Source organism: Nelumbo nucifera, chromosome 3 (assembly GCF_055504915.1).
Source record: "Nelumbo nucifera cultivar China Antique chromosome 3, China Antique-T2T, whole genome shotgun sequence".
NCBI lineage: Eukaryota > Viridiplantae > Streptophyta > Magnoliopsida > Proteales > Nelumbonaceae > Nelumbo > Nelumbo nucifera.
Window position 1 is genome coordinate 110,881,958 of NC_142651.1, and position 14,481 is coordinate 110,896,438.

The following is a 14,481-nucleotide window of genomic DNA, read 5'->3' on the forward strand; positions in this document are numbered from 1 at the left end:
GCTCCGATGCCTATGCCAGACGCATCACATTCTACCGTAAATTCTTGCTCAAAGTTTGGGAGTTGCAGCACGGGGGTAGTGGAGAGTGCGTCCCTTAGGTTTGTGAAGGCGGTGTTAGCTGCTTCATCCCATTGAATTGCATTCTTCTTCAACATCTTGGTCAATGGGGCTGCTAGGAGTCCATAGTCCCTTACAAACTTGCGGTAGTATCCCGTGAGCCCCTAGAACCCACGGAGAGCCCTAATGGTCTGCGGCTTGGGCCACTCCCGGATGGCTTGAATCTTGGAATTATCTACCAAGACTCCTTCCCTGCTGACTATATGGCCTAGGTAACGGACCTGCGGCTCTCCAAAGGAGCACTTGGTTCGTTTTAGGAAGAGCTTGTGTTGTTGTAGCAGCTCCGGAACTATCCTTAGGTGACAAACGTGCTCCACCCACGAAGTACCGTAAATCAAGATATCGTCGAAAAATACTAAGACAAACCTGCGGAGGTGGGGCCGAAATACTTCGTTCATCAGGGCCTGGAATGTAGATGGGGCATTGGTGAGACCAAAAGGCATGACCAGGAATTCAAAGTGGTTGTGATGCATTTGGAAGGCTGTTTTCTCCACATCTCTAGGGGCCATTCGGACCTGGAAGTAACCTAACCTGAGATCCGGCTTAGAAAAGTACTGAGACCCGTGGAGCTCATCTAGCAATTCGTCTACCACCGGGATCGGGAACTTGTCCTTGACGGTTCTACTGTTGAGCTCCCTGTAGTCCACACAAAATCTCCAGGTGCCGTCTTGCTTGGGCACTAACAAGACTGGTGAAAAGAATGGAGAGCGGCTGGGGCGTATGATTCCCTATTCTAGCATCTCTGCACACTGCCTCTCTATCTCGTCCTTCTATAGGTGCGGGTAGCGGTACGGCCTCACGACAATGGGTCCTGCCCCTGGTATTAATGGGATCCGATGGTCACTCGACCGGCCAGGTGGAAGGCCCTTAGGCTCTGAGAATACGTCTGAAAAGTCGGCAAGAAGCCTCTCCATCTCTGCGGTGTGCAAGGCGTCGCCATGGAGAGTATGCACCTATAGTTTTCTTGCTCTCATCTTGGTCCCTTTCCAGGTGACCCGCTTCCCATGCAAGTCAAATGTCATGGTCAAGGCGCTAAAATTCCATAGGATGGGGCCGAGGGTGATGAGCCACTTAATCCCCAACACTATGTCGAACTCGTCTAAGGTCAGTACAAATAGATCTGCGAGGAATGGTTCAGAATCCACCTGGATTTGGACACTTCGGCAAATCCCTGGACTGTGAATTCTCTCCCCGTTTGCTACAGCCACCTGGAGTCGCGACTTGTCTTCCATTGGTAGCTTCAGTCAGAGCGCAGCCTGCTTGCTGATGAAGTTGTGGGTGCTCCCTGAGTCAACCAAAATCCGTACCTGTTTTCCTGCCACCTGGGCTTGCAGCTGCATGGTTTGGGAGTTTTGGACTCCAGTGATGGCATGGAGGGAGATCTCGGGTTCTTGTGCCGCCTGTTCCTCTTCTTCCTCCTCCACCTCGTCTACTAGGAGGCAGAATAACCGCTTGCAACGGTGGTCGGTTGAGTACAACTCGTCACAGTTGAAGCATTGGCCCTTGGCTCGACGCTCTGCCATCTCGGCCCTGGATAAGCGTCTGATGGGAGGTGTTGTCGTGCTGCAACCCATGCTAGTTGCAGCTCGGGTGGTGTTGCTGGTGAAAGGGCGTTGTTCCCTATTGGCGGCCATCGAAGGCCCTCCTATGGTAGATCTTGGGTTCGCCCAAGTCGTTGCGGGACGCCCCATGCTGGACGGCCCTCGGCTGATCTGCAGCTTGCGCTCGAATGCTCGGGCCAGATTCATTGTTGTGACCAAGTTGGGTGGGCTCTGCATCTCCACATCAACCCTCAGAGGTTCCGCTAGGCCGGCTGTGAACATATCCACCTGTTGGTCTGGCCAAACCGAAGAGGCTCTGGCGAGAAGGGTTTGAAACTGCCGCTGATACTCCGCGTCGGTCCCGGTCTTCTTGAGGTTAATGAGCTCCCCCAAGGGGTTTCTCGTTAATGGGGGCCCGAACCAGAGGAGGCAATACGACTTGAACTGGCCCCAACTAAGGCCTGGTTCTTCCTGCTCCACTCGATAGAACCAGAGCTGTGCTTCATCGGTCAAGTGGAATGCTGCCAGGCTGACCTTGTCCTTATCTTCTGTGCGCTGATTGCGGAAGAATTGCTCACAGCGGTACAACCATCCAAGTGGGTCACCGTTGCCGTTGTATGAGGGGAACTCCAGACGACTGTATTTGGGTATGATTGCTGCTGTTGGTGTGTCACTCTGTCGCTCACCAGAGCCCTCTACCCGATCTGGGCGGCGGCTGTGATGAGTGGCTGCCCCTTCAGGGCTCCCTTCTTTGGTGGAGAAGTATAACTCCAGTAGACGCCGAAGTTCCCTGACGTCCTCTTTAACTTCCCTTACCTCCGCGTTATTTTCCACGAGACGGTGTTCCAGCTCGTGAACCCTGGTCGATAGCTGCTCCATGTCGCCCATGACGCTCGGCTCTGATACCAAAATGTTATGGGCCCGGGCGTAGGATCTCATCACGGGGCGGTTTGCTGGGAAAACTCCTTGCCTTCCCTTTGTGAGTTAACCCTATGGTGGCGGACTGAGGGGTGATTTGTTCAAGAGATCACCTAACTCTCCTTGTTCTCTTCTTGACTAAAAATTCGATACCTTTATTGAATAAATCAGCTCCTTAAATAGGAGATTACAGGAGGGTTTCCTTCTTGTATTCGGCTAAGGTAGTCCCTCTCTTATCGCAACTTAAACTTCTATCGAAACTCAAACTCCTACTTCTAAGGGGAACACAAAAATAGGGGATAAGGGAAAGGTACAGCTGGCGTGGGGCCCCGCTCTACGTTGGTGCGCGCGACCCACCTTGCTACTGCTGCTGTGAGGTGCGTGCTGCTGTCGTGTGGTGTGTGCCACTGCCGTGCGGTGCGTGCTGCTACCGGGCGGCTGGTAGACTGTACCACAGCGCGCTGCCGGGCGGTGCGTGCCGCTAGGCGCGCTGCTGCCTGTGGTTGCGATGCAGCGTGTTGCCGGGAGTCGTGTCCATAACACCTTCCTCCCCCAAGAAGGAAATATGTGATAACTTTGCGCCATCTGGTTTTTTGTCTTGCCTTTGAGGAAAATACTAACTTGAGCTTCGAAGCACTCTCACCGGGTTCTTCCCCGGAGATTACTCGTTTTCTCCTCCGTTTCAGGCACCTTTTGCTCCAGCCCGAAACAAGATCATTGACAGATAAGACTGGCCGAATTGCGCACCATCATTAGGCATCTAGGCAATCGTGGATTTTCAAAAATAAAATAACAAACAATGTATTTGCATTTGTGTGAAAATAATAATAAAACCATGTTTACTCTTAAGTCTTAACAAACAATGTATTTGCATGGATATACCACGGCAGATGGGATCTCATGAAAGCAATGCGCATTGCATACTAAGAATATCTTTCAAATTAACGGAAAAATATTCCCAATTGTGTTTGAATATTTTGTCCACAGAAATTTTGCTTTTTGCTCATATTGCAATTCCAGATCTGCTACCACAAAGCCACCCACAACTACAACCACACATCGTCAACATCTAATTTGTCATTCTTAGGAGATGTTCCGCAGATCCGAGCTCATATACCGTTCTCATATCCTTATATAATGAGTAGCAAAATAAAGTTTATTATCTGAAAGATTCCAAACTTATCTCTTTAAATTTGGAAGTTCCGTCAATTTTAAATGTTAAAAAATAAATAATTATTAAGAAGAGTTTGCCAAAATAATGTGTTGGGCCTTTTGGCAAACTATCATTTCAAAACCATTTTTGGAAATGGCAACAGCCAAAGCATCATCACTATCAGTTCGATCGAATTTAAACAGTACTTTTAGGAATGACAATGAGGCAGGTTCAGGGTGGGGCACTCATTTCTTGTTTGGGGTGGAGAATCTCCAAATTGTCTCCATCAATGCACTGGGTTCGACTATGATATGAAAAAGATATGATATCGGAAAAACAATTGATCAATAAATTGGAATCATAAACATGGTAACGAATCCGGTATCATTTATCAAAATTCATGGGTGGGCTTTGATTGGTCAAAACTCTTTCCATATCATATCTTCCCTGTATCATAGATTTTTCTCCACTTAAAAATAACTCAATCTATGAATATTTTACAAATAGAATTATGGACTAAGATTTTAAAAATTTAAGAAAAATTAGAGATATTTTAAAAATCAATATTAAAATGATTAAACTAGATTCCAATGAATAATCCTTGATATTTGGCCCAATCCATATTTAAGTCTAGGTGGCAAGGCCAGGCATCATCCTTTTAAATTTGGATCATATTTTAACTCTTAGGTGGCCCATCAACGAAGATGCATTAGAACTGGGTAAAGAACCACTTCAAGAGGATGCTGTTTTCCGAGGCATGAAAACAGGTATGTTGGATTCACCCATTAGATTATTTGTATTGATTCAGCTGATTTAATATCAATTTGATATTGTTTCGGAATGAAACTTTGCTTCTGTTAGCAAACACAATTAACACTGCAATCTTAGTGATAAAAACTCAAGAAAACACTATGTTAAGTGGTCAGAAAATAATAACATATAAATATGTGGTTTCTGTATTATATACTTGAACCAATGATAATAATAAAACTTTTAATTGTTTTTGACCTATAAAAATAATAAAATTCATAAAATTGTACTTATTCAATACGAAATATGAAAACAAAAAGTTGACTGAGATGTAGTCATGTGCATCGATTATGTGGTGTAGGTAGAAGGAATTAAACGAGAGAGGGGAAGACAAAAAATAAATATAATCTAAAGTAGAATCAAATCACATAAATTCTAAAGACTTTAAATTTAATGGAAAACATAGCTTTTGACAATGAACAATCAGGGGTTAGCATTCATGTAGCTAACCCCAAATATTTGGGATTAATGATAGGCTGAATTGAGCTGAGTTCAAGTAAGATGATCATGGACCGGTACGGGCTTAGCATTTGTGATAAGGACTGTAGGCCAGGTGGGCCATCCTGGCCTGGGCTAGGCATGATTCCAGGCCTATGAATTTGATGTATAAAATATTAAATAGTGTGTATAAAATTATATAATATAAAATATTATATATAATATTTATTATGTGTGGGTTGGGTTGCCCGTACTGTTTGGCATCGTTGATATTGCTCCAAAAAATAGTACTGCATCAGCGTTATATTGGAAAAAACTGTACTCAACGAAACAGGCATTTGTTTGGAATCGTCTTTCATAAAAAACAGTATTCTAAGCTATGTCTTGAAAATTAGGAAGACATGACTCAGAACAATATCAAATTTGACGTTTCCTAAAAGTACAATTCATTACTGTCAACAGGGCTGTGATGTGGCAATAAGTTTGGTTCAGTGGTCTTGATGCAGTTACTGACTTACTGTTGTGTGGGAAATATCTAACCTTTTTCAGTTTTTTCTACTGAAGAGACAGTACTGTTCAATTGGATACAGCCCACATTTAATTTAGGGTTGGATTGAGCCGACTTTAGCCAGCTAGTCCACACGTTTTCGAGATATTTTAATTAAGAATCCACCACAAATTTATAAGAAACATCTTGTTGATCTTCATGCACTCTAGGCTTAGTTTGGGAAGAGAGTAAATGCTAATATGTACTGTGCAAACTTGTATTTGCACTGTACATATTTGTACTTGCACTCTTCCCAAATTGAGTTCTAGGTCTTAAGAATGAAGATACTACGTGCATACAACTACGTATATGAAAAATGGGTAGCAAGTTCTGACCTAACAACCCATTTTACCAATCCACTTGCCCACCCATTTAAGATGTTGCTGGTAGAGTATGGGTCTAAGTCACCCATTGGCCTGGGTGATTCATATACGTGTATGAACACACACACTCATATACCTCGTGGGAGAGTAGGAAGAATGCATACAGGAGAATCTACATATATGACTCATATATAACATGAGATCACATCCGTAAACGTATGATGAGTGTGTGTTCATGCGTGTCTGTGTGTCACACGATTTTGCAACGTGTCTAAAGTTCATCCTCTGATTAGAGACTCGTTCATTAATTAAGAAGGATTAACGCAACACTCGTGTTGCGACACGAGGGGAAGGACCACAACCACATCCACTACTCGACAAGGTAAAAGAGAAATAAAGGAAAAAAAAAAAGGAAACACAAGTATGAAGCTCATACCTACTTTCATGGAAACCTTGAGCATCTTTGCAGCTTTTTCTTTTCTTTTCTTTTCAATCTGTTTCATTTCACTGTGATGAGTCTCTCCGACAAGTTTAAGTATATCAATTGAAATTGAATACCCAAAAGAAGAAAAGAGCAAAGAAGAAAAAACTATATCTCTTTGTACCATTTAGGTGTATGGCCCTGTACATTTATAACTTAGCAAATTTAATTCATTTGGGTTTCTATTGGATATATTATATATCGCAATTAACAAAAAAAATATTGTAGAGAGAGAGATAAAAGGAGAAAGTGGGGAGATGTATCAGAATCTGGTAAAAATTAGCATTTATCTGCCCTTGTGATCTTCAGTCTCTTCACAGTGGTCAAGAACATCCTGAGATAAGCAGATATTTTTTCTAATTGATTAATATATATGCATTTAAATTTTAATGCAAGGAAATTAAACCAGAAAAATAGAACAAAAGAGAGTGTAAGACGAAGCTTACTCCCATGGAACATCTCCCACCATCATCCAATCCCCTTCCTTATCTTCATACGTCAACACATGATCGTTGTCTGAAAGAACTCCATCTATGTCAGGGCCTATATCAAATTGTTTTCGGAAATTAAAGGTAGGAAAAGAACTCCTCATTAGTCATTAGTTAAAACATAAGGAAGCTAGCAATATTTAATTTTCAGAACAAATGGTACATGATCTTCATAGTACGTGCCATCAAACCAATTTTGGCTTAACTAGGTTTAAATTAAAATGCAGACACAAATAAGTTTAATTCTAGTCTATAATTCTGAATGGAATTAATTCAAGTTAGTCATCTAAAATCCTATATCTGTGTCCCTGATCTATACTTACAGAGAATGGTGGTCCGGAACATCTGGCCAAGAGTTCTTACTAAGCCATCATAATCATTGTGAGCAAACAGATCTAGTTTCCTTCCGATTGGAACTCCTTCCATGTAGACTTTCACAAAATAGCTGGTTCGTTGTCGATTACTTCCTTTCTCTGCAAGCGTACTCCGGAGGAGAGGCTTGAGCGGCGGCCAATCGGATGATTGCTCTCTAAAATCCAGGAAGATGGATAAATAAAGTATTCCAAGTAGAACGATATCATGTAAACCTGAATAGATAAAATTTAGATGTGGCCATATGGGTACTACCACATTCAACTTAGAACTCATGTGGAGATTAAGAAGTGAGCAAAAAGATGAAATGAAGACATGACTGAAGGGGATCAAGAGTGAAACAGAATAAGTGTATGTATCGCGATTATAACAAATGCAGAACATATATTTCTATATATAAAAGAAAGAATTAAAAATCAAATGGGTATTGATTATATAGCAAAAGTTCCAAGAGAGTTGAGGCAAAAAAATAAATAAATAAATAAAGAAGAAAGGAAAAAAGAAATGAAATGGGTATTGATTCTAAGAGTGGAAAGGCAGAAAAATAAGAAGAAAGTAGAATTACTTGCATCTACCTTGAATTATTAGAAAAGTTGTCAATTTCCGACGAGGTTGAAATATTGAGGCCAAGCCTTAGATCGGTGCTCAAGTCTTTCTTTGTTTGAAGAGAAGATGCACATGAGAGAGAAGGGTGATTACTGCTATCAATTGAAGACGAAGAAGAATTGGTCGACCTACCCATTGTAGCGTTCTGGTGTGTGTGCGTGTGAGAGAGAGAGAGAGCCGCCACCTTAGGCTTAAATAGTATAAATAGAGAGAGAGACAGAGAGGAGCAAACTGGCAAAGGGGAATATATGGAAGGAGGGAAATCCGACCCTCAACAGACTCGTCGGTTTGAATTGTCGTCAAGGTGGCCGACATTTACACGTGGCATATACCATTTGGTCCGCTTCGTTTACTCGGCTTGGCTCATTTTGGTTTTAAGATAGAAAATAGAGATAGAGATGGGCTTTAAGTTGTTTGTTTGGGTTGAAACTTGGAAGTTGGAACCCCTTTTAATTTTTCTCTTTATTGTTGTCTTGTTCTTTGTCTTGAGACTTGAAATGATGAGGGTTTTAGGAGTCGAAGAAGAATAAAGTAGATGGAGACCAATACCAACTTAATAGGTCTTATTTACTTTTCAAAAAAAAAAAAAAAAGGTCTCAGTGGGGACACCACTACAGAAATAGTCGACTTTGATCTTATAATCATGCCCGTCTAATGTAGGACTGTTTTGACTAGTCAATACTCGATAACCCATTGAGACTTGAGACTTGGAACTTGGGAGATTTTGGATTGGAGAACCATCCGAATCCCATGCCTGATCGTGATGGGACGGTGGTGATGCGAATTGCATTTAATTTTATGGGAATAATGGGATTGCTTCTCTCTGTTATATCCTTTCTTTTCTCCTTATTTTAACATTGTAACTTTCCAGATCTTATATATATGTATATATATATATTGTTGGAAAAATCAAATCCGGTTTTAGTCTAGGTTGGGTTCTGGTTGGCATTTTTATCCGACCAATCTAATTGCCTCCCTTGTTTATGCCATCATTCCAAATTTCATACCATGATTGATACATCTTTCCTTCTTTCTCTTTCCTCCATCTGCTCTCAGCCTTCTGCGTGTTCTAACTTATGGACTAAAATATAATCTACGGTTTCAGTTGGTTTCACCATGAGTATATATGTATATGGAGTATATAGTTGCTATAACTGAAGTAATGCAATTAATTATCATGGTTATGGAATTGAATGCTGTATTTTTTTGCTATAAATAAATTAATATAATCATGCAATTTAACGAGTAACACAGCACACAACATTCAATTCCTTCACAGAGACTTACTGTAGTGATAATGTGATATAATTCAAAACCAGAATAAGGTAATTAGCAATCGAGAAAGTGAATTTACTGTAGTGATACAATTCGAAATTAAAAGGATTTATGCCGATGGCGAAAGGGAAAATTTGAAACAACTTGGTTCGTGATTCATGAATACAAGAATAAGCCCCTGGCTGCAGCTGCTGGACATGGGACGATTTCAAGTGATTCACACTACAGCTACAGGTGGGCTTGGCCTCATCATGAACAAGTTCTAACCACCATGCGTAATCAAAGTGTTTTGGCAATATTGCCTACAAAGGTGGCAGCTAATGAGAAAAAGTGTGTAGAAGAGCTAGGTACAATCTGGGTCATGACAATGACTAGGACCGTAATGTCAGTTGTTAGGGCAACCATCTGGACCCATCACTCATCTGTTTTGGTCTACCTCAACAAATTCTTGCCTAGGGTTTAAGAACTAACATTTTCCTTGGAAAATTAAAAAGAAAAAAAAAAGGGAAAAACTATCAGCATATTTCCATAAGAGGCTAGGACTAAATTAAAGAAGGTGACTTTACACTGTAGGAAAAAAGAAAGATTTTGCTTTTCAAAAAATTCTTTTTTATTAAATTAAAAACTTTTATTAATTTAGGGCCCGTTTGAGAGGGTTGGCTGAGCTGAATTCAACTAAGTTCAGCTGCTTCGAGGAGCTGCAGATAAGTCATTCAAATATTGAGGTGGACAGTCCTTCAAATGATAAACTGACAGCCAATCTGTCGTGTAGGATCCACCACACCGTTTCTTTTATTTCTTTTTTTTTATATACGCTCTGTTTTCTTTGCTTTTTCTCAATCGCATATAAAATTGGAAATGACCACTCTTCTTGGTTTTTTTTTCCCTTTCTGATTCAAAGGATATATTAAACACAAACTAGCTAGAAATACAAAGTATTAAATTTCAAAGAACCATTTAAGATAAAATCTTGTACGGAAACTAGTTAATTATAATAATTAATTAGGGAAATAAAGATAGAGTACTAAACCACTTGACTAAACAGACTCTGATATCATCTAAAACACGGTTCAACCTAAAATCTCTAACTGTTAGGGGATGGATAACTACTAGAGAAAGAGGAAACCGATCATATACACGATTGACATATTAACTAATAGATCAGCATATCCATTACTCTCTCTAACAATGTTCGAGGACAAGATGAGACCCAGCCAAGCTAGTCCAAGTGTCCAACAATAATAATGCATTTAAATTAGCGACGTAGCCTATCTGGGACAAATTAAATAAATACCTCAGGCACATGAATCTCATTAACACCCGCCTTGCAATCCCCCAGTATTTGAATTTTAACAAAGGTTAGCTGTCGTATCTGTGTTTAATTGGGAGGTCACAATGAAATGCTTCGACGGTATTTCATGTCATTACTTGGCACCATTCCTTCTAGCTAGATATGTGCCAACAAAAGAATATTAATCGAATAAACAAATAAGTATAACTACAATCTAGCTTTATTGTATGAAAGAGAGGAGGTTTTTCTTTTTTTAAAAAAAAAAAAATCCATAGTCTACTTCCCTTCAAAATACCTTATTTTTTTGTTTGATAAATCACCATTATCGAGACTTGAGAGATTTGAGAGGCAAAAATAAAGCACCTAAAGCTTCAATTTAAGTTGAAGCTATTTTGCGATGGAGATCCAAGCTTTAAGAAATTAACGAGCACAATGTTATGTCTATAGGAGATCATTATATATATATATATATACACTTGGAAACCATACAATTAAATCAATAGTCCACGTATCAGTTCTTAGTAAAGCTTAGAGAAATTAAGGGAATATTGATACATGTGATACAGTAAATTAACCTAATTAATTGATTGATTAGCATGCAAATATTGTACTAAAGAGGGATCGATGTTCCTAAAATAACCTAATTGAGCATAAACATGCAAATAACGTAACTGTTGTTTGAGAAACTTTATGAAGCAATAAACTTTAGTAGGAGACAAGATGGACATGGGGTTTGAAATTTGGGATTTTGGAGTTTGAAAAGTGAGGTTGTAGGAGGTCATGAGGTTCCAATTGATGGTGGGTGTTTCAACTTTCAAGGCCCTTTATATTAATCCAAAAACACCTCACAGAAAGGAAATGAATATAAGACATGTGAGGGCCACTCTAGGTCTAGGAGACATGTAATCAAATCGATTCAGGTAGCCAAGTCGAGGAGATCGATCAGATATACATATTTCTCTCTAGTCCACGGAATGAAGCATATATCATATATGCATGCACGTGTGTTAAGCTTCAAGCCTTCAACCATTACCATTTTAGTGGGGCCTCCTTGTGCACATGTGAATACACGGGGCCATGATTTCAACATGGTTACAATTAAGAACCCATGCATTAATTGTCCTTTCATGCGTCATTAATTGGAATCAAGAATTATGGTGTCTCTGCCCTTCCAACTGTTACGTACTGTTGCTCTTTAATTTAGTTTCCTTGAGCAAAGGCCAGTTTTTTTGTTCAATTTGCATCCTTGCACATAATTATATTCTACGTATCATTCATCTTTAATTATTAATTAATTAATTTTCCTCTTCATCAAGGCAACTCCTTTTAATAATAATGGGTACTTAAACTTTGATCTAGCTGTTACAATCCAAAGTTGAAGGAGATAGATCACCTGTATAAGTAACCCTTTCAAATACGAGTTCTTCAAAGCCTGATACCAATTAATGGAATCTTTTATATAAACATATATGTAAGTATATCTATATGAGATTATGAAACTTGAAAACTATAGAAAGGAAATAATAATTAGTAACTATATTATTATATTCATATTCTTTTTTATTTGTTTCTTCGCTATAAAGAAAAAAAAAAAGAAAGAAATTATCAATTTTCTTTTTTGATGCATGCATGAAATTATCATTTTCACGTTCCTGCTTAATACCAATTTAATTTATTAGTGGAACCGTACGTTATAATTCATACCAGATCACACCTATAAGCCCCGTGTTTGAAATAGCACCGGGATTTTTATATGCAAGGACCCGGCCTGGACCAAGTAGTTAACTTGGTCCGAAAGAAAGCCAATTGTGTGGGAGAAGATTTAGGTTGTAAAATAATACGAAAAAGGTTGTTTTGTTCCCTCTTTGTTGCTTCCTTTGAGCATCTTCGGCTTGCTGCAATAACTTTTGTTGCAATGCACTTTATGTACAACTCAAGCATCTCTCTTTCTTCTGAATTGAAAACTCAAAAATAATCGTACGTAGATAAAGGTCATTATTCCAAACGAACAAGAGGAACAAAGCGAAATTTAAACACCAAGGTTCGAAGTTGTCTTTATTAGCAAAAAGCCCTGATGCAACAGATAATGTGGGTGTTAATTAATTAAAAGAAAAATGCATGGGATATGCACAAAATATCCATGGAGACAAAAGATAAAGACGAGCTTGAGCCTTGTGGTGGTCATGGTGATGATAGTGCGAGAGGCGGTCCTCGTATGGAGAGCTCCCATTTTCACCACCGTCTATGGACCACGCTTCCCATATCTCATCACATTGCCCCCCATTGTCCACTACATGTTTCCCTTTTATTATTAAATTCCAAGCCCAATTAATAATGCCCCTTAACAATTTCATAAAACCCACTCTTTATATATATATATATATATATATATATATATTAATGGAATCCGTGGGATGCACGGAATTTATTAATCGAAAGCTATATAATAGAAAGAGTCATTTACTAAAATACCCCCTATAATTTCATGGATTTATAAAAATCTACCCTATATTTAAAATTTTACTAAAGCATCACTTATAATTTACAATGGATTTAATCAGTCTTCCATTAGATAACAGTGGAAAATGACAGTGTTGACCCTAAAGTTCATTTAAATAAATTTAATCAAAAGAAAATAAAAGTAAAAATACCATTTTTTCCCTTTATAAGACATGGGCAACCACTCTATTGGCTATATTTGGTTAATTTTGTTTTCTATATAAAAAAAAAGTGTTAAAAGTATTTTTGGAATAAAAAATCATGGGTCTAATGGCAAAACAAACACTCCATAATGAAATGTTGATTAAGTAAATAAGTTGTAAAATATATGTGATGTTTTAATAAAATGAAAACTATAAGGAGGTTTAAGTAAATATGTAAAACTATAAGATGTGTTCTAGTAAATGACCCTAAAGGAATCACATAATAGAACACAATTGTTTTATATTTTCAACTTTTTAAATAATTAATAATTATTCATATTTTATATATTACTTTTAATAAACTTTTTATAATTTAAAAATAACAATAATTAATTTCAATTATGTTTATTCATCAAACCAATGAAACCGACCAACCCGATCAACTCGACCTAAGTTGGTCGGTTTTCTAGTATTTTAGGTCAGCTTTGGTTAAAAAATTTCCCAATTTGACCAAGTTGGATCAATTTCACTTTGACCATTTGTAAACCAACCAAAGTCAAATAACCTAACCATGGATATATATTAATATTTTATATTTTAAATATAATTTTTAATATGAAAAAGTTGGAAATTTCTCACATTTCTTAGTCTAAAATATTTTATGTCATAAATCTAATTTTTAAATTTATTTTTTAATAATTGCACTATAATTTTTAAAGTTAAATTAAATTTTTATGTTAAATCTTTTGAACCGACTGACCAAACCAAAAAATTGACTCAAACTAATACAACTTGAGTGGATCACCTTTTACAAAAGGTCAGTCGGTTTTAGCACCAACTCCCCAACTTAACCCGGTCAATTTAGTTGGCCAAATAGCCTATGACCGAACCGAACCAACTCATGAACACTCATAATTTCAACTAAATTAATAGTCTCATCTTTGATAAATAACAATAGTTTAATCTCCAATAATTATTGAAAATTTATAGCAAAAATACATAATTATTGAAAATATATTGATATTGAAAAAATACAATAATTACAAAAATACAATAAGTACTAAAACATATTAACTTAGTCAATGAATAGTATAATCTAAAATAATAGTTTAATCTCTAATATATATTAATCAATAAGCTATAACAAAAATACAATAAGTACAATAAATTAAATTTAAAATTTTCACTAATAGTAGTTTAATCTCCAATAGCTATTGAAAGTTTTCTATTAAATAACAAAACAAAATAATTTTATACATAATCATTGAAAATACATTTATCACAAAAACAATAAATAATTACTGAAATACAATAAATATTAATTTTAGTGTATAATTACATAATAAATACAAATTAAGAGTTTAAAATTATTATTAATAAATATTAATTTCTTTGAAAGTTATTTTCTCGAATTGTTAATTGATATAAGTGAAGTTATTTATCTACAATATTATATAAAAATATTCAATTACTTTTAAT

The 14,481-nt window shown here is 37.6% G+C and overlaps 1 protein-coding gene across 2 annotated transcripts; it reads right to left on the reverse strand.

The window, feature by feature from the left end:
* Positions 1 to 2,399: 2,399 nt before the first annotated feature.
* On the reverse strand, positions 2,400 to 8,022 carry LOC104607191 (auxin-responsive protein IAA4-like). 2 transcript variants are annotated; one of them, XM_010272759.3, is made up of 4 exons: positions 7,764 to 8,022; positions 7,140 to 7,345; positions 6,775 to 6,844; positions 2,400 to 6,662 (listed from the first exon to the last, which is right to left on the reverse strand). In XM_010272759.3, the coding sequence occupies exons 1-4, from the start codon at positions 7,928 to 7,930 to the stop codon at positions 6,608 to 6,610; spliced, it is 498 nt and encodes a 165-aa protein (XP_010271061.1). In that variant the 5' UTR covers positions 7,931 to 8,022; the 3' UTR covers positions 2,400 to 6,607. The 2 variants fall into 2 exon arrangements, with proteins under 2 accessions (XP_010271061.1, XP_010271060.1); XM_010272758.3 differs by having other exon boundaries at positions 2,415 to 6,662; positions 6,775 to 6,871; positions 7,764 to 8,021.
* Positions 8,023 to 14,481: the final 6,459 nt, after the last annotated feature.

Coding starts and splice junctions, on each gene's coding strand:
- LOC104607191 (XM_010272758.3), bottom strand. CDS start 7,930: ATGGGTAGGTCGACCAATTCTTCTTCGTCTTCAATTGATAGCAGTAAT. Junction 6,872..7,139: donor GTTCCGGACCACCATTCTCT/GTAAGTATAGAT, acceptor AATTTGATATAG/GCCCTGACATAGATGGAGTT. Junction 6,663..6,774: donor GTGGGAGATGTTCCATGGGA/GTAAGCTTCGTC, acceptor TGCTTATCTCAG/GATGTTCTTGACCACTGTGA.